Source organism: Drosophila sechellia, chromosome 2R (assembly GCF_004382195.2).
Source record: "Drosophila sechellia strain sech25 chromosome 2R, ASM438219v1, whole genome shotgun sequence".
Taxonomy (NCBI): Eukaryota; Metazoa; Arthropoda; class Insecta; order Diptera; family Drosophilidae; genus Drosophila; species Drosophila sechellia.
Window position 1 is genome coordinate 7,869,064 of NC_045950.1, and position 18,335 is coordinate 7,887,398.

Sequence of the window (18,335 nt, forward strand, 5' to 3'; positions counted from 1 at the left end):
GATTGATCATTTGTTATCCTGCGGAGCTTCACTGTCCGTGTCCAGCAACCTTAACCCATCAGCAACACCATCGGCGTTGAAAGGTTAACTCTCTTCACGTCCAGAGACAATCGCTTACAGTTCCTTGGAACGCGGTGATTATCATGCCTTTAATACCCTACAATTTGGTGTTTAACAAATTACGAACTGTACTTACAGAATGTATTTAAAAAATAAATAAAATACATATATTAAATAAAACATTTTATGTATCTTAAAACAGGTAAGTTAAATCTAAAAAACAGTTTTTTCTAAAATATTTTTATTTACCATTATTCAATCTTTTTTTATATCTTTGTTCTGTTTAAATGGTGTTTTTAAATATACTTTTTAATATTTTAATATTAATATTAAAAGTATTAAATATTTTTAATACTATTGCACCATATTTAGCACAAGAGCATTCAATCTTGTCATACTTGCACCATACATACACATATCGCATTTGCCTCCTTTTGTGCTTTACTTACTTTTTGCAGATCGTTTTTTTTTACCAACGCCCACCGTTGGCTTTATTTTACCTTTGGGCCGCTCTTGTTGTTGGTTTTTTCACGTTTATCAGTTGAGATCAGGCGGCGGTGGTTCGGGTTTAGGTTTAAGTTTATCCTGTCTGCCTGTGGTTTTGGTAGTCTCGTTTCTGCTCTTTTTTGGGGCAGTGAATTTTAATTAAAATATTTCTCAGGGTTTTTGTTTTCCCTCCGCCTGGAGTGGCTAAACTCCCGCCTCGGCAAAAAAATAAAGGGGGGAATAATCTCTGGGTCGTGAGTGTGACACATTTGCATCAGATATGACAAGCTCGTCTCGAAAGGACACCCACAGACTCATAAATCAGAGTAACTGCGTTTTGCTTGAAAAAAAACAAGAGGGAAAAAACCTAAAATTGACTTGTCAGGACACCTGACATCCTCATAAATATTTGAATCCGTTTCCTTTGTTTTCCGGAGTCGTGAAGATTTCACACATTTTTCTCGCTTGCCATTTTTTCACTGCGACGTGACATGGCGCCAATGCCTTTTATGTCCCGCTGTTTCTGGCCAAAAAAATAAAATAAAATAAGGACCGCAGTGGCACAATAAGTATTCTATCTGTGATTATGCAGTTATGGCTACTTGGAATTCCCTGTGCGGTTGCGTTTAATTTTATTCTATAAACACAATCTGGGTGGGATGACTTACACTTACCTTGACCGGCCAAAGAGGTGACCTGCAAATTAATAAAATTGTTTTGGTTTAATCAGCTTGAGTATTTTTCACACGCTGTACTGCTTATCAGTTAGTCTGATTTTCGATTTCCCTAACCACTTGAGACTGAAGCTTGGAATTTCGCATCACAGTCATTATTATTCAAAAATATCGTTTTGTGTTCTTTTTATTAGTCTGTCATTTGCAAAACGCCTCATTTATCTTCATAAACATTTTCACATAGGTTTTTCTTCAATCGGTATAATGTACAATATACGCTTAAAAAAGGAGTATTATTTAAGAAAATTTTAAAAGAATCACACTTTGCGTATTTTATCTTTCTAATATGAGGCAATTTAAATTTATTATAGAAAAAGTGAAAAACTTTCCAAGAAATTGAAATTCACCCCTAAATCATGTTGCATAGCAAGTTCGATATCGAACATAAATGTTAATGAACTCAAATAACAGCTGGCTTACGCGTGCACTGCTTGCCGTCGTGCCAAGTGAACTGCTTGCGAAATAACAGAGCTATGTACTTGGCAAAGTCCGCTTGTTTAGCAGAGCATGCAACATGTTTCAGCCGCAACAAGTTCGTGCTGTTAAATATAGCTGGAAATAAAAAAGTTGTGATAAAAACCATGTTAACTGAATTTCAAGGATTTTATCGGATGTAAAAGATTGGCTAAGACCCCTTATCAATTTCATCATAATTATGGGGCGCCATAAACAAATAGACCGATCCTATTCGATTATTCTGCCATCATATTTCATCATTATTCTCGCATATCATCGCAATTCTAGAGCATTTATATTTCGCTTTAATTATGCGTCATTTGTGTCGTAGCATAAAAATCGTAAGCAAAATAGCTGACACCGACGAATATTCGTGATCACTTTGGTATTTTTGATAACAGAGAGCAATGCTACTGTATTTCTTTTGAAGCATTGTCACTTCATTCATGGCCAGATATTTCCTGAAGAGTCTAGTGCTCTAATTGAACCTATCACAAAACTTGTGCAGTTATCTAGGTAACGAGTTAATTGGAAATTGAAACATGAGCAAAGTCCACACGGGCTGTTGTTCTCGTTTTCGGGGGAAGTTCCCCTTTGATAATGTTGTGGGTCTCATGGGTTATTCTCTGCCAGATCACGGGGATGCTGACGTACTTATTTACCAAAAGATGCATGAAGAGTAATAAATTTGCTTACTGTTACTATTTTGATATCCACCTCACAATGACCAGGCTCATAACTGAGCAACAAAACAATTGAGATTATTTCTTTTGGATCATTATGATTGGACTTATTGCGATTCTTGATAAACCTTTTATTTACATCTCTTTACTCCAGCTTTCTGTTACCAAAATAAGTATTGCTTAATTTAATCGTTGTACGATTTGTGCTTTGTTTTTGGGTCGCTGGCAACACACACAATTTGATTTACAGCATGATCAATAAAACTGCCTGATACAACTGGCTGGCTAATCGATCAATATCAAAATGCAGGGGCAACTTTGCTAATGGCTCGCCAACTGGACCTTGCCCAATATCGTCTAGCATATGGAATTCGGAATTGGGTGGGTGACTAGTTTCGGCATTTTTTTTTTTATAATAAAGTGGAGCAGGTGGACGCCACGCAGAGATCATTATCTGGCCGGGAGACCCAGTTTTCCTAAATGGAGCAAACATTTCAAGGAATGACAAACACTGGTTAGGTCTCCTTATTTATGATCACTGAAATGAGGTGGGATTTGCTTGTGGTCTAAATAAATTTTAAGCTATAAGAAACCGAATTTTACAATTTTGCTATTAAACAAAAAATTTGCTTGAAAACTATGTTTTAGGTAAAAAAGTTTACTGTGAATAGAATAGATAGATAGATGGCCGATTTTAAATTACATTATAATTATTCTTTGTAGAAGCTAAGGAGTTAAGCAACTCTTAAACATATAGTATTACTTGTTTTAACAACATAATTTTTTTTTTTTTTGAGTTTGAACTTTCTTCTTTTGGTTTTTGTATTGCTTGTGGAAATATATGGAAAATATTCAATAAAAAGTGCTTAATTGGATCTTGGTAACTTCAGAAATACTTTGAACACCCAAAAACATTTTCTAGAATACACTCAAACGATTGCTATAAACCTAGAAACCTTTGAGAATGAACTGGCCCACTTGGAAGACTTGGAGTCGAGCCGCATGCGATCTGCAAGGAAGTGAGAGAAGCGGGCGAGGAATTCCGGACCAGCCTTTCCGCCGAGCCATCTATCACCCACATGGACATGTCTGCGCCTCGAAGAATTTATAACGACAAACTGTAAATGCGAGAGAGGGACGGAAGGCGCGGGCGGTTCGAAGCGGGAGCGAGTGCGAGCGGAAACGAGCGCGGTACGAACACGGATTCGGGTTTGTCGGCGTCGGCGGCGGTTCGGTTCGAGACGACGACAAACGCAATAGCTCGATGTTCGACGACGCTCAGATTCAGATTCAGTTTCTTTTCACCTTTCGTCGGTTGTAGATCGCTGCCAGCGGAAGCAACGGATACCAAGTCCCAGACACACAGGCACCAAATGCCTTGGAAAATATTTTTGAAAAATTCCAAGTCACAATCGAGAGCAACTAATGCGTTCGAGCCAGATTAATTAGCCAGAGGTGAAAAGTGCATTGCGCGGCTACAGATACTGATTTTGTTTTAAAAATCGCACACCCAAAACAAGTTAAAAAAAAAAAACACAAGCGAAATATATATTTTCGAGTGCCCCAGTGCCAGTGCAAAAATAAGAAAAAGCTATCGCAAAATAAATCAAATTTTGTGCAACGCGAGAATACACAAAAGATATATTCGAATAAATACAACTAATAATATCGTGTCGTCGTTGCGTCGCTGTTGACAAAAGTGCAATACAATCATCATATATTTATTACAACCAATTACATATTGTTAATAAAAAGTAATAAAATACGCAAATCGAGGCGAAATATTGCATGTACATAACAAAAAGTGCGGTTGGAAAATTACAAAAATTGCAAGAGTTACGAAAAACAAAAACGAAAAACTGAAAACCAAGCAACACGCCCGGATTCGATTGCATTTTTTTTTGTAAATTTGTTGACGCTGCTTTTCTGCCCAAAAGTATCAGATTCGGATTCGCCGTACACATCCACATATGCATACGCCAGTTTATAAAACTTCTGATTTCTGAATTTCCGCTCGGACACCAAACTCAGCAGAAAATTAAAACTCTTTCGTCAGTCAAATGATAGACTTGCGACGATACTAAGCACAAACACATGTTGGATTATAATTTATACCCTTAAATTTGGGGGCTACAATGCGGCCAAAAGTATACGATGTAAGTTTTGCGTTATTATTCCTGCCAATGATAAAATTTCAGTTCCTAAAAAATTCCAATAACCACATAATGTTAACGATACTGTTTAGTATATATGTTTATGAGGGTTCCTCAGAACGTTTTATAGTCATGATAAATTTATAAAGTCATAGTCGTTCTATGGAAATTGGGCTGATTGGTTTAAGCAGTAAACCAAAATGGCATGCTATTTAAGGTATTAATTATTGGGGCTCTTTCATGTTTCCTTGAATATTTTAACATGCTACAAGGTTCTACTTTGGGTTCGTTTTAAAAATGATCTGCTATGTTAACATATTTTTTCTTCGAATACTGAATATTCGTAAACCACGTGCAAAGCAAAAGGAGTGGAACACGCCATGCCCGAACCAAAAACCGATGGCAAACCATACGCAATCCAAGGAGTAATCCGCAAATACCATGACCTGTGTTTTTCGCTCCCTTTACTTCGTACAATTCCCACACAAACACACACACAAATATAAAAATAATATATATGATGGACGGAGGGCTGTTTATCAGGCGCAACGCCATTTCACTTAAAAAACAATTTCCAAACGCACATAAAAAGCACAATTATATGTTCGAAACAAGATATATGAAATGTGCCAAAGACCAAGTTCAGTCTGATTCTGATTCCGAGTCTTGGTTTCTGTTGCTGTTTCAGGTTTAGTCTCAGTTTCGGGTTCAGGTCCATAATTGCCGTTTATAACTTGTTATGGCACCAACACATGCAAACTGCCAGGATAAATCAGCTCGTGTGTGTATGCGTTCGGTGCTCCTGTGTGCGTACAACCCCTTTTGCGAAAAACTTTCGAGGGTTTGTGGCGTGTTCTGTGATCAGGACATTTACCTGAGTTATAAATCAATTGCAAACGCGCCAACCCCCGTTTAAAATCATTCGCGAAACTCGCATGGTTAGCATTAACCTAAAGCCTTTAATACCGATTAATATAGAGTAATTGTTTCTAATCTCAATCACAATCCCCACCTTATACCAAACCATAAACGAGTTCAACATTTCACAAGGCAAACAGTGCCACGCCCCATCGAAAATATTTTCGTAGAGACACACGATAAGCGTCTCGTTTTCCTGTAAAAATAGACAATATTTGATTTGATAATTCGAATTTGTTTTCTCCTTTTATTAATTAAACGGAAATACGTTGAGATAACACCCGTGAGCGCAGAACTTTAGGGCTTGGTCTAAATCGATTGATAAGCACGAACGGCAGCGGTATATTCTGGGCCCAAAGAAGATCCATTAGGAGAAGATCATCGAATGGAACCCCTCGAATTGTATACATTAATCTACACCCTCGAGACTTTTATTGAAATTTATGATTTGGCCACGAGGCATGAGCTCAAATGCCAAAACATCATAAATACATCTGTGACTAGGCACATATTTTTGTGCAGCTTTGATTAATGCAATCGAGAAACTCAGAAACCGAATCTTGCCTCATTTGTTACCGTTAATGGAGGCTGGACAACCTTGGCCAAGTTAATTGCACTCTTTTCTATCATGACTCGTAGGAAAATCACCAAGTTCAACGAACAAATATGTAAATTCTAATACATACTCATATCCTAGAATTCTCAAAGCTCGACATTGATAATTACTATTTAAAATATGGAATTATCATTGAACGTGTTTGGTTCCTGGTTTATTCGAAAAGGTTGTTAAGTGTACGAAAGTTTGAGGAAATTAACAGACCAACAAAAGTTTGCTGGCGCCCAAAGCCGCTAAATACAACAAAAAAATGTCACATCCCAGGTTTATAATTAGGTTACGCGCGATTGGAAAAAGCTGTATATGTACATATATACAAACATTGGGTTGCGAAAAGTGGCTTTAATAATTGGGTCCCCAAACAAATGACGCCAAAGCTAGAAATCGAGAATCAGCATTGGGAAACGTCCCCAAAAGGCACGTCCCTCGTTGCCCTACAATTTCATACAGATTACACGGCGATGATGTATAGCAGCATATATATAGCTTATAGAGTATATCAAACGATTAGTCACATTGGCAGCTGGGATCAGAAGTTTATAAGTAATACGCCGACGGCAAAGCCGCGTCACAAGTCGCGTCTGAATTTGTTTATTATCATAACACAAAAGCGTAGAGAATTCGGTTAGTACATTCCACACACTCCCACCACCAGTACGATTAACTCTGTCTGGGATTATGGAGGACTTAACCTGAGAGGAATGGATTTTTCTGGGCGATAAGCTAACAAATTCACCGCACGCCGCAGATATCTCGATTGGCTTTCTTGCCGATCTTCAATTTGCGATCGATTTTCGAAGTATATGGCTTAATGTCTTTATGACCAGCTCAATGCCAGTGACTAAGTGGCCAAGATCTGGGTAAAGCTAGCCCCATATAAACCCACGATCTGAGCCGACAGCAAAGTTTTCCCAAGTTGGGAATAAAAATAAAAGAAAAAAAGCGAATGGAACGAGTTCGTCACTATCTTATCAGCACGTTCAAAATATACGCCATGGAGTACTACGAGTACTACGTTCATATATACTGGTCTATATCTTCACACACTCGTATGGGTATATACAAAATAATATCAATGCGCCAAAAAAGTAACCAAGCGGCCGCCAAGTGTTTATAGTTTGTTTTGCTATTTCGTATGGTTCTAAAGAGCCAATCAGCAAAGCCCCCCCCCCCTACACCAAAGTTTGGCCCCTCGAAGGGCTCTATGATTTTTTACTACGTTTCGCTGGGGCTTTTACAACTCTACGAAAAAAAAATATTTGCTTAGAGCGACAGGGACGGCTGATTAAATTGTTCAATTTATGCCAAATATTTGCATTTGGGCATTTACAGCTGCACAGAGCTCCACGATTGCCGATGCACCTGACCCACAATGCTGGCCATTGGTTGTTTTATTGGTGTTGTCATTGTTGGCTCAGTGTTTCGTAAAAGGAAAATAACAAGCCACAAACACACCCACTTTCGGAGGTCCCACGAAAAATCATCAGAGATAAAACGCATCGAAGGTAGTTTTTTTTGATGAATTAGAAAGTTTTGTATTTTCGCCCAGAGGCGTTTCTTTGGATCCCCCCAAACGCTAATCAGCTTAGCGATTGATTTATCTTTTCGGTTTATTGTCTAGGTGATTTATTGGCAAGCGACTATCGACGGTTATCAGATATTTACAGTAATGTAAGACTGGCTTTTATAGAACCATAACGGCCGATGATAAGGCGGCCGACCGATTTCGATATATTCACCGATCCGCTTTGAAACCATATCAAATGTATTTGCTTAGCCATTTAAGCTGGCAATTTTAGCCGGAATGGAAACCGAAACACGCGTTTTACCCCCTAGTTCAGGTGCAAGGCAATTATTATTTACTTCCAGAAAAGGTGTCATATTTGAGTAGCCCGCTCACAGCCCTAGACAAATTCAATGGATGCACTTGCCTTTTTGTTTACCTTCAACTCGCCATCGTCTCATCGATTTCGTCGCCATCTGGCCATCTCTTTCTCCGGCCCCAGTCCCGTCTCTTTCGCTCTGTCTGGGCCGGTGTTGACACTTTGGGAAAGTTGCTGAATGCCTAACAAAGTACATATATTCGCAACCACTTAAGTAGCCCGGACTTATCAAAAGGGCTGAGAGCACCATGGCAGAAAGCCGCTTATCACCTCCGACGGTGCAGCTGTCCTCCTGGTGCGAAAATCGCATTAGATACAACCCTATATAACCCCCTATAAAGCGGTATTATAGTCGGTATAAGGATAAAAAAGGGGGTGGACACACCGAGCAAAACACGTGATGTTTATAATCATTAATAAAGTTAACAATACAATACTGCCATTCAATGCGAACCATTAATCAAACCAACAACCAAACAATTAATGTTTATTAACAGTTCGAATGCACTTTAACACAACTAAACTTTTTATTTATAAATATTTGCTAAGGCTCGAGTCTTCTTCACAGTGGTATTTCCTCACCAACTGTAAATATATAAATAATAATTCCTGAACAGAGCACATTTTTTCTCAGTGCATCCAAAGGTGAGAGGGCGGCTTGCTAATGAGGCGAGATTTGTGTAGCGGCACGTCGACTTTTTCAGCATTCCAGCACTTTTCTGCCACCGCCCCCGGCAGCCTTGACATCAAATGATTCGTCTCCTATATATATCTACTGAACAGTCTGAAAACAACATTAACTTATCGCTGGGGTACACTGAACTCTCACGGATTCCCGTTCCCATACCCAGTGCTCCGGTGGTCTGGTGGTGGTGGTGCTCCCTGCTCTATTATATTTGGGGCGTTGCTTTGGTGGCTACCAAGTTCGAGGGGTTTTTGGGGGACGCGGAGGAAATAACCGAGATTAATGGGAAAGAGCACTCTTGGTGCCAAAAGTATGCAAAGTTTTTGGCATGCTGCGCGCAATCTCAAGTCTTAACTCTTAATTAAAGTGGTCTGGAAAGGGGCCAAGAAAGTGTGCTGGAATTACCTAAAGCTTAAAGATTGTGCTTCTTAAATTGTTTAGAAGTTTTGCAAGTAATGTAAATTACTTATAATGGCATTGAGCGTTTTGCCATTTCCTGCCACACTTTTTTTGTCTCTCTTGATTTGCATATTGTTCTACATCTTATGTCGCATTGAAATGCATACTTCACATTCCCAATCCGAAACTGAATCCGATCCAATCCCACTGCCTGTTGCAGTTGCAACTGCAGTCGCTGCTGTGCACATTCCTTGCACATACATATATAAATATTTTCAAATAATGCCCACCAGCTCGGCGCCCTGCTGCAAAAACAATGGCAACACAAAACTGGCAACTGTCGGGAGTCAGTTGAGTACTCGTGGCACAAAGTACGTTTCGTATACATCCCTTCCAGTTGGAACTTCATTAAGTCGTGGGACAGGGCAACCACGTAAAAGTTGCAGTTGCAGCCGGAGAAATCGGCGGGGTTCGAGGGATTTCGAGGGGTTACCGAGGGATGAGGCTTAGGGTTGCTCGGCGAAAAGCGCAAGGTGGATGATGTAAGAGTATTAAGTAACAGCCAGTTCCCCGTTCGAGCCAACCCTTAAAACAAAGGAAAAAATTGCATTAAGTGCAGCCGGGCAACCGGGCACACCGAACCAAATAGAAAACTGCACAAAAAATGAAATGAGGGTGCCCTCCATCATCATCATCATCGTAATCATGATTGTACCCATCGTCATTGCAATCGAAATCATTCGCACAATTGACAGCATAAAATTTCACACCATAACACGTGGCAAGTGGGCAAGAGGGAAAATCAGGAGCATAATTACACGATGGATTACCCACAACACGTGCCCGCAATCAGAGTACAATGCCTATCACTTTCCTCGCCGACTATCTGGCGAATCTTTGTGCCAATTCATTTTTGTGTCCAAATACACTTTATGGCCTAATCTAATCGGCTGCGCATTCCGCAGATGCCATATGTATTTCGTATATATGTGTATACGAACAATTATGCGGCTATAAGTGAGCTGGAAGCAACAAGTGTTAAAGTCTAGATGCCAACACGTGCCCCGTTCTCGAGAGTCGGAGATTCGAGGCCCAAACTAGTTTGCATTCGATTCCAATCGAATGGAAAATAAAGAGACCCGCTGCTTAGCATATTATCGATCGATGCGATCGCAACGAAGCACTTGGAGTTTAATTTTAATTTTAGTTACCAGATTTATAAGTATACAGCCGGTGGCCAAAAGCCCCGTACAATCGAGTGGACAAACTAATTAAAGGCCTGAAAATGTCGCCGGCGATTAGATTGCACATGTCGAATGTGGTCGCTGTGACGTCGATGGTATTACGAAAGGAGGTTCCACTGTTTCGATTTCGAGACTTTGTGAATGAAAGCTCCACGTTCGTGGTGGTCCAAGCAAAAAATAAAAGAAATGGAAAAATGTGAGCACGTAGCGAAAGGAAAACTCTCATTCGAAAACTATTGCTATTGAGTATTCAGGGCACACTCTTCCGAGGTGCAGGGCTCTTCGACATTGCGTAAGCCAGACCAAGGAAACTGGGGACTCCACCAGCGAAGAGACCCTTACTGGCTCCGTTCTGGGCTCCTGTCTGCATACCAAATAAGGTAATTATGAGTCGCAGAAGCGAACAAAAGTGAAGCACAGACAGAGGCGACTGGCCATAGAAGCGATATTGAGTTACATACATGGGAACCGACGATGCACGGTGAAAAAAAACTGGTTAAAAGCAGATATATATTCTTCATAGAAATTACATTACACATCAGACATCAAATGCTCACTATTTCATCACTTGCAATACTATTTCATTCACCAAATCGGAGTGAAATTTACTGGCGCCAAGTTATCTAAATAAACATAAATAGCAATCTATAGCTAAATATAAAAATGATTTGCCATTTGTGATTTCACAAGCTATCTATAACTATTGTCATCATGGATAGTCAGTTTGGCAATCATTAGTTTTTCTCTCTGTAAAGCCGCGGTTCATGCGTTCGGGTCCTTTTGTCTGGTCTTAGAGAACTTCTGAACTTTTGAAGTTTTGGTATCGGTTTCATTTCAGTTTTCGGTTTTTATGTTCTGCGGTTGCCAGGCCTCAAAAAAAGGCTTTTCTTTTTTGTCTAACTACCTAAGCTAACTGAAATTTCGTAAGCTGCTGCTATTGATCCGCCAGCAGTCGTGGAAAAGCCATGCAATAATTTACTTAGAAATCCAGCTAAGCATAAATTGCAAGAGCTTCAGGTCGACTTAATTGCCAGACAAGCACCATCGCAAAAAAAAATAATAAAAAAAGCGTTTGAAAAATATTGTTCTCCTTCGACGGGCATTGTGAAATTTCATTGAGAATGCCCGTGTGTGTTTGCGTTTGCACATTTCAAATGAACTTTATTGTCTGCTGTGAAATTGAAAAATGATAAAAATCGCACGCCACCAGGCATTTGATTTGGCAGAGCTCCTTTTGGCTTTATTTTCATTTTTTTTCGGGACTGCCCACTGAGAGGGTTAGGGATTTGGATTTGGCACTAAGGGCCCTTGCCAAGTCGCCTCCTCCTGGGGCAGTTTTAACTTTTGACTCTCGTTCGTTGCATATATTGATTTCTCGAGCTCGATTCTTTGCGTTTTCACTTTTCAAGCGCAGAACAGAGAGACCTTCGTCTTAAGAAACTACCCTTCTGGTTCTTGAGTTCTGTTCTTGTTCGGTGCTTTTTTTAAACTTTTTTTTTTTTTGCATTTTTGTAGTTCAGTTCAGTTCAGTGCTAAGCTGAAATCAATGACCTTTTGGGCCCGGGGATTAGTTGGTCTTGAAACGAAATATGCAGTGCGGAAAGTACAACAAAATATGGCAAGACTTGTTCGGCTGAATCGATAAAAATAAAACAAAAAAAAAAAAAAAACGGGAAAAAATAAAGCACATTTTCCTCTGGCGTTTTCCGAGTGGCCACTTGTGGTCACTTGTGCTGGGGTGACATTGAGCCGGAGGCACTGGAAGGGCTCTCCATGGAAATCCGATGGATACGTGCCGCATTTTTTATTTAAATACATTTTTTACTTTTTTAGAGATATCACGATCGGCCGTAAAATGACTTAATTGTTGTTTAAGACGGAAGTTCGTTTCGAAAAAAAAACAATACAAAACAAAACGAATAAAGTTGAAAACAAATCAATAAAAGCAATAATAATCATTAATAATAATCTGTAAGATTTATGCAAATGTTTTTCCTTTGAATCACACTCAACTCTTTATTTATAGTGGCTAGCGTAATTTTATTGTGAATACTATTGAACTCTGATACTCATTTCGTTTATTTTTCGCCTACTTGCAGGTTCCACAAGTTCATGCCCAATGTCAGGACTTATATTATACTGATGGTGAGTTTTTGTCCCACTGTGACTACAGCGATTTGAATTTTTATGACCTGTATATCTTAGCAAATTTATGGCAAAATTTTAGCAAATATCCCCTTTCGCAGGGGATTTCTCCAAACTAGCATAGCTTAGTATTTTCCTAGAATAGTTCGGGCAAAAGCCTTGATCCAGTTTTGGCTATTGGATGGCAAAAAACCATCTGGATATCTTCAATCTCAATCGAAAGCTGCGTTGCTTTCAACACACTCTGAATAATTATCTTGAGAAATGTCAAAATATTTTTATTCGTTCGAGAGATTGAGTGTGTGTAATCGAAATCGGAGTGGGGGCGAAGCAATTCGGAGTTTTGATATGGGAAGCGTGTGTACATTGGAGTGGCTCTCGGTTTTGTGGGGTCTCTCCACTTGAGGCGGCCCATAAAAAATAATAATTATTATTATTATGATTATGATTGTTACAGGGCGGGGGGAACGTCATTGAACTATTGAAAAGGTCGCACGGCATTCTCAGTTGTTTCCCTCTTAATTTTTTTTTTTTTTTGAGAAGTGCAAACAGAAGACCTTGCTCTCCTTCCATCCATCTATCCAAAAAAAAAAAATGACATTATGTCAACTCGATGATGGAAAATATGAGGCATGTCAACCACTTGCTCAACCCAAAACGATTGCTCGATAAATCGATCGGCACGCGTCGATCTCAGTGCTTAGGTCAATTTGTTTTGGATTGTATCCACAAACCCATCGCTTACCCACCCAAAAGTCCTACTAAGCCCCATGCTGAAGTCCAGCGTTATTTTTGGCCATTCCCCCATAAATAGCTAATAATGGTTCCGGTCGCTGGTGGTGCCGTGTGGTGGGCAGACCTTATAAACGACATGATGTATGGGGATGGTCCGATTTAAGCTCCGATAAATACTCGATTTGCACTCGCCACACTTTAAATGTCATATGTCTGGCACATTCGCTCGTTTGGCCGATTTGCATATTTCATTATCTTAGAATAATTGTGATATCATACGAGCAGTGGGTCGAAATTCGGTGGTCCAAAGGTCGAAAACGTGCCAATTATGGTGGACATGAGACACAAACGTGTCAGGTGGTGAAATATATAATTCTGGAGCTTGTCTTTTGTCAGGTGATTTCCAAAAGGTTCCTCGAGCCATGGAAATGCGTTCAAATCACATGCAGATGCTGATTCCCCACAATCATTCTTGCAAATTCCAAGCAATTAAATTCCGTAATTGTACATTTTCTCTAATTTAAATGCATGGGAACGAACTACCCGTATCTGCAGAATGTCAAAGCTTAGAACAACATATCCCATTGAGAAACCAATTACCTGGACTACCATAACACCGACATAATGGCCAAGTTGGCCAGCGAGCCCAACTTTGACCATAAAAATTGTGTGTCGCATGTGCGGTGCGGTGTAGTAAAAAGCTCATCGTATTAATGGAAATTTATGGGGCAAAAAGGGTTACTCCGGTGCAGGATTAGTGTCCAGATGTGGCTGTAATGCAGATGAATCGTCCATTAATCGAGGTACCATCCTTTTCTCCTTCTTGTTTTGCAGACTTTTGTGGCTGCTATTGCGTGGTCAGCAAGCGCCGCGAAAAATGTTTTAACATTGAGCAAACACAGCGAACTTGCGCTGCACATCAATTCGCACGGCAAAGTGACCGCCGAGAACATACTGCGGACATATCGTAAGTATTACTTAAATATATAATATATCACTTAAATATGCCGAACTGAATACGAACTGAGACGGCTCTTACTCATGCGTCTCGCGTTCATCAATTACCATTGGCATTTAAATTAAATTGGCATTTGTACAAGTACTTCTATAGATGCGTATGTTTGCGGATAAAGTCTGGCCCCCTTAAAGTGAACCAATACTTAAAGTAAAATAAAAAAAAGATTTTATAGGCCTATATATTATACTTTTTTTTTGTTTAATTGAATTGACTATTGACGCACACATTTCCGCATAGTACCATTTGAAATAGTCAAAGCTAGCCAATTTCGTCTGTACCATATGTATTGTGAACCCTGTCTGCTTCTGGATCTTCGTCTGTGGTTGTGCAAGCTGTGTGCTTAATTAAATTATTGGTAATTTAATATTTGATTGATGTTATGAACCGCGCCGAACGGCGCCCATTGCGGTTTCGTATTTGTTTTGTTTGTGTCCGGCCGCTCTTAATTTATTCGGAATTCATTTGCTGCGGTTTCCAAGCCTCCGCAGCTCTGAAGTTCAGGAGCATTCATTGTGGGTTGATGACTGAGCGAAAGTGACAAGATCAGGCGCCGCCTTGCGTCACATACGTATATGCAAAAGTCCAAGGGATTTCCAGCGATCCACAGCCGTTGGGCATAAATGTAATCCCAATCCAATGAAACGGAAACTAAATTGTCAGCACGGTATTTTATCTTATCGGGCAGCAGGCGCTACTGGGGCAATTTGATCGATTTGCTGGGTCTTCGAAGGTCTTCCCCGAAGATCCGAGTCCAAAGCCTAACACCAGCCAATTCGAACGGAATTATCAGACCTAGCTCAATTTCAGGGTTAAACCCTTTCGCCCAGTGAGGGTTCAACGACTCAGTGCCGGTAATTGACTGGGGCGATCCATCCATTGATTTCATCAACTCTTCCACTGAAAAGGCACACAGTTTCATTCTAATCAAAAGCCCCTTCATAACTTTATCAAAAACCTTTCAATTAATTGGGTTATCTGTAGGCGCTTCGAGTGGTTCCAGTTCCAGTTCCATTAAATATTTACACAATAGCCACCGCACGTTTGTTTGCCAATAATTAATTAAATTTCGGATTTTGTCCTATCTCGTTCCTTATAGAATACTTCAATATGGAAGCTGTCAACGATGTGTTCAGCTTGGATTTCAAAATTACCATCTATTCGGCGGATGTAGACTACTATCTGTGCTTCCATCACGGCAGACTGGTTGGAAAGGTGAGTTTTACCCAATTGTTATAGACAATTAAATTTAAAATCGAAATTTTAAAAGCTCAAGTGGTTTCTATGAGTTAATAATAAATTACATATACAAGTATATGAAGCTGTTTAGCTTATCTGAAAATCTTGCTTGATTATATTTCCATTTTTGAGCTCAGTAATACTACTTATTTCCCTCTTAAGTCCTTACTAAGTTCTATTTCCCTTTTTTTTTTATTCTATAGAGAAACGCCACAAAGGAGTGCCACTTTAAGGAGGGAATTTTCATGGGCAATCAGAACTTTAGTAGCGCCTACAATCCAGTGCTGCGTGTGGGTTTCAAGGGAAATTTCAAGCCCATTGGCTTGAATGATTTTTCCAAACCGAAAGTGATGAAGAAGGCCATACTGTTTTTCTTTCCTTTGAATGAGGAGAAATTCAATTTGCATTTGGCTGAAGTGCTGAGCAGTAGCACCACCACCACCACCACGACCACAACAACAACTACATCAACCACAACAACGACAACACCACCACCCAGTACCACCACAACAACAACCACAACAACCACACCAGCTAGCCCAGTGGCGGTCACAAAACGGACGCGTTCCAAATCGCGTCGCCCAACAAGTATTAATAGCAATAGTAGCAACAGCAATATCCCTGACAAAATCAGCAGACACAACAGTAATAGCCTTAAGTCCTACAACCAAGCCAATAGCAACAACAACAACAACAGCAGTAACAATAATGAGTTGGATCTGCAGCAGCAACAGGTGATCCTGCAGAGAAATCGCAAGCTCGATCGCCGCCACAGGCTGCAACAAAAGAAGCGGCAGCTGCAACTGCAGCAGCAACAACGCCGTCGCCAGCGGCAGCACGGCACAATGGGTGTGATGGCCCAGCCGCAGCCCAAAAACCTGGTGGTGCGTCATCATCACAACAATGCCACCATCATGGAGCGGCGCAGACGTCGCCGCTTGGAGCGGCAGCAGCACAAGTTGCAGCGCCAGTTGTGGGAGCGCGAGCAGCGCGAGGCGGGCGAAAAGGAGCGGGAACGCGAGCGGGTGGAGCACCTGCCCAAGGCCACCTCCTCGGCCTCGTCCTCCTCCTCCTCCTCGTCGACGGCCACCTCGACCGCTCTGACCGCCACGGCCGCCTCGTTGGCACCCAGCGCCTTCAATTTGGTGGCCATCATGGCCGCCAGTCGTCGCAAGCGGGACAGGCGAAAACGCTCGGCGGGAGCAACAGGTGCTGGTGCGGGCGCAACAGGTGCGGGCGCAACAAGGGGCGGCGGCAGCAGCAGCAACAGTCCGCCCGATGCTGATATGCAACTGGTTGAGCTGCCCTCGCAGCGATTGCAGCAGCAGGATGAACAGCACCCACAAAACGAATACTCAAAACCCTATGTTAATAGTAACTTAAACTTAGATCTAGACCTAAACGTAAACGTAAAGCAACTAATTGATAGTAGTAGCGTTAGTGTTAATCATGCAATACCTGCCTTGCCAAAAAACTACAACTACTTGTACAGTAACGAGCATTATAATTTGAATACTAAAAGTAGCACGACTGATTCTAGTAGTTTAGACGATAGCACTAAGTTCGATAGTCCAAATAGCCATAGCCATAGCCATAGCCACAGCGCGTTCAATCAGAATATTGACAATAATCTTAAGCAATTAACCGATCGAATTGAACTTGCCTCAGCTGAAAGCCAAGTTGAGACAACAGCGAACCCCGAAGGTGAGACAGAGACAGTTACTACCGAAACTGTAGTGCAGAATCGCAATCATATTGATGCTAATAATATAATCGACGATAGCTATCTGAACGACGAGGAGCACGGAGAGCTGATTCTAAAGAAACTTCTTCGTGGCCTCAGGTTGCAACAGCAACAAGTGCAGCAGCAGCAGCAGCAGCAGCAACAACCTAATATTGAAAACCCTAACGAAAATATTAATGTTGTTAACAATAATCAGAATCATAACGATGGTGGGCTGCTGACAAACAATAACCATAATAGTAATTACAATGAGCAATTTGCGAATGACGATGAAACGATACGAATTCAAAATAATAAATATGAAACACATATAGTACAATACAAACATGCGGTATTTATTTGGAATATATTGGGGGTTTCCAGGACATATATGCCATGATAATCCTATAATCATTGCTTGGCAATTTGTGTAACACAGTCTGTGAAAGTCACTGTGGTAAGTATTTTGTTACCTTGTATTATATAGATTTATATACAAGACATGATGTACGTGTTTTTCCCATCATCATCTCTGGTCTGTGAAAATGTTTCCCCAAGATCATCTCGCAATCCGGAAACATCTATGTCAACATTTTTGTGGTCACCCAATTTGGCTATTCATAATGCGCATTCCAGCAAATCGTAAAAAAAATCAACTGGAAAATATCAAAACATAATTCGAAAATCGTGTAACAATTGATAAGAATCTACAACAATGTGACAATGTGTAAATCTCCTGACTGCCTGACCTCAATCTGCTCGGATAACAATAAATAATGTGGCGGCCAAAGTCGCCACCAAGTCGCGTGCAAAACGCGTGGGCGATTTTCGAATATTTCCATCACATCTTCTTTTGTGCTGCGATCTCCAGCTATCGGTGGAAACTATTTGATAGATGTTCGGGCCATGTTGACACCGCATAAATCATAAATACAGATTTCATATTAATTTATGCAAAGTACCCGAGATGTATGGCGTGTCTGAAATTAATTAACCAGCGATTTCTGTGTCGCAGCGACACATGCAAATTCGGCTAGCTTTTCAGGCCTCGCATCGGATTTATCAACGAGTCACGCTTGAGGTGTCCACCTAGCTGGCCAATCTCCGTCCAGCCGGACAGCTCTGGCCAAAACAAAGATCTCTCTTGGCCAACTGGCGCCG

At 40.6% G+C, this 18,335-nt stretch overlaps 1 protein-coding gene across 1 annotated transcript; it reads left to right on the forward strand.

Annotated features, from left to right (window-relative positions):
- The first annotated feature begins 3,715 nt into the window (after positions 1-3,715).
- LOC6608706 (putative uncharacterized protein DDB_G0271606) lies at positions 3,716-17,574 on the forward strand. Its single transcript, XM_002033394.2, has 5 exons — positions 3,716-4,575; positions 12,417-12,462; positions 14,032-14,164; positions 15,312-15,427; positions 15,655-17,574. Coding segments are annotated over exons 1-5 (2,217 nt in total). The 5' UTR covers positions 3,716-4,573.
- Positions 17,575-18,335: the final 761 nt, after the last annotated feature.

Coding starts and splice junctions, on each gene's coding strand:
- LOC6608706 (XM_002033394.2), top strand. Junction 14,165..15,311: donor GAACATACTGCGGACATATC/GTAAGTATTACT, acceptor CGTTCCTTATAG/AATACTTCAATATGGAAGCT. Junction 15,428..15,654: donor ACGGCAGACTGGTTGGAAAG/GTGAGTTTTACC, acceptor TTTATTCTATAG/AGAAACGCCACAAAGGAGTG.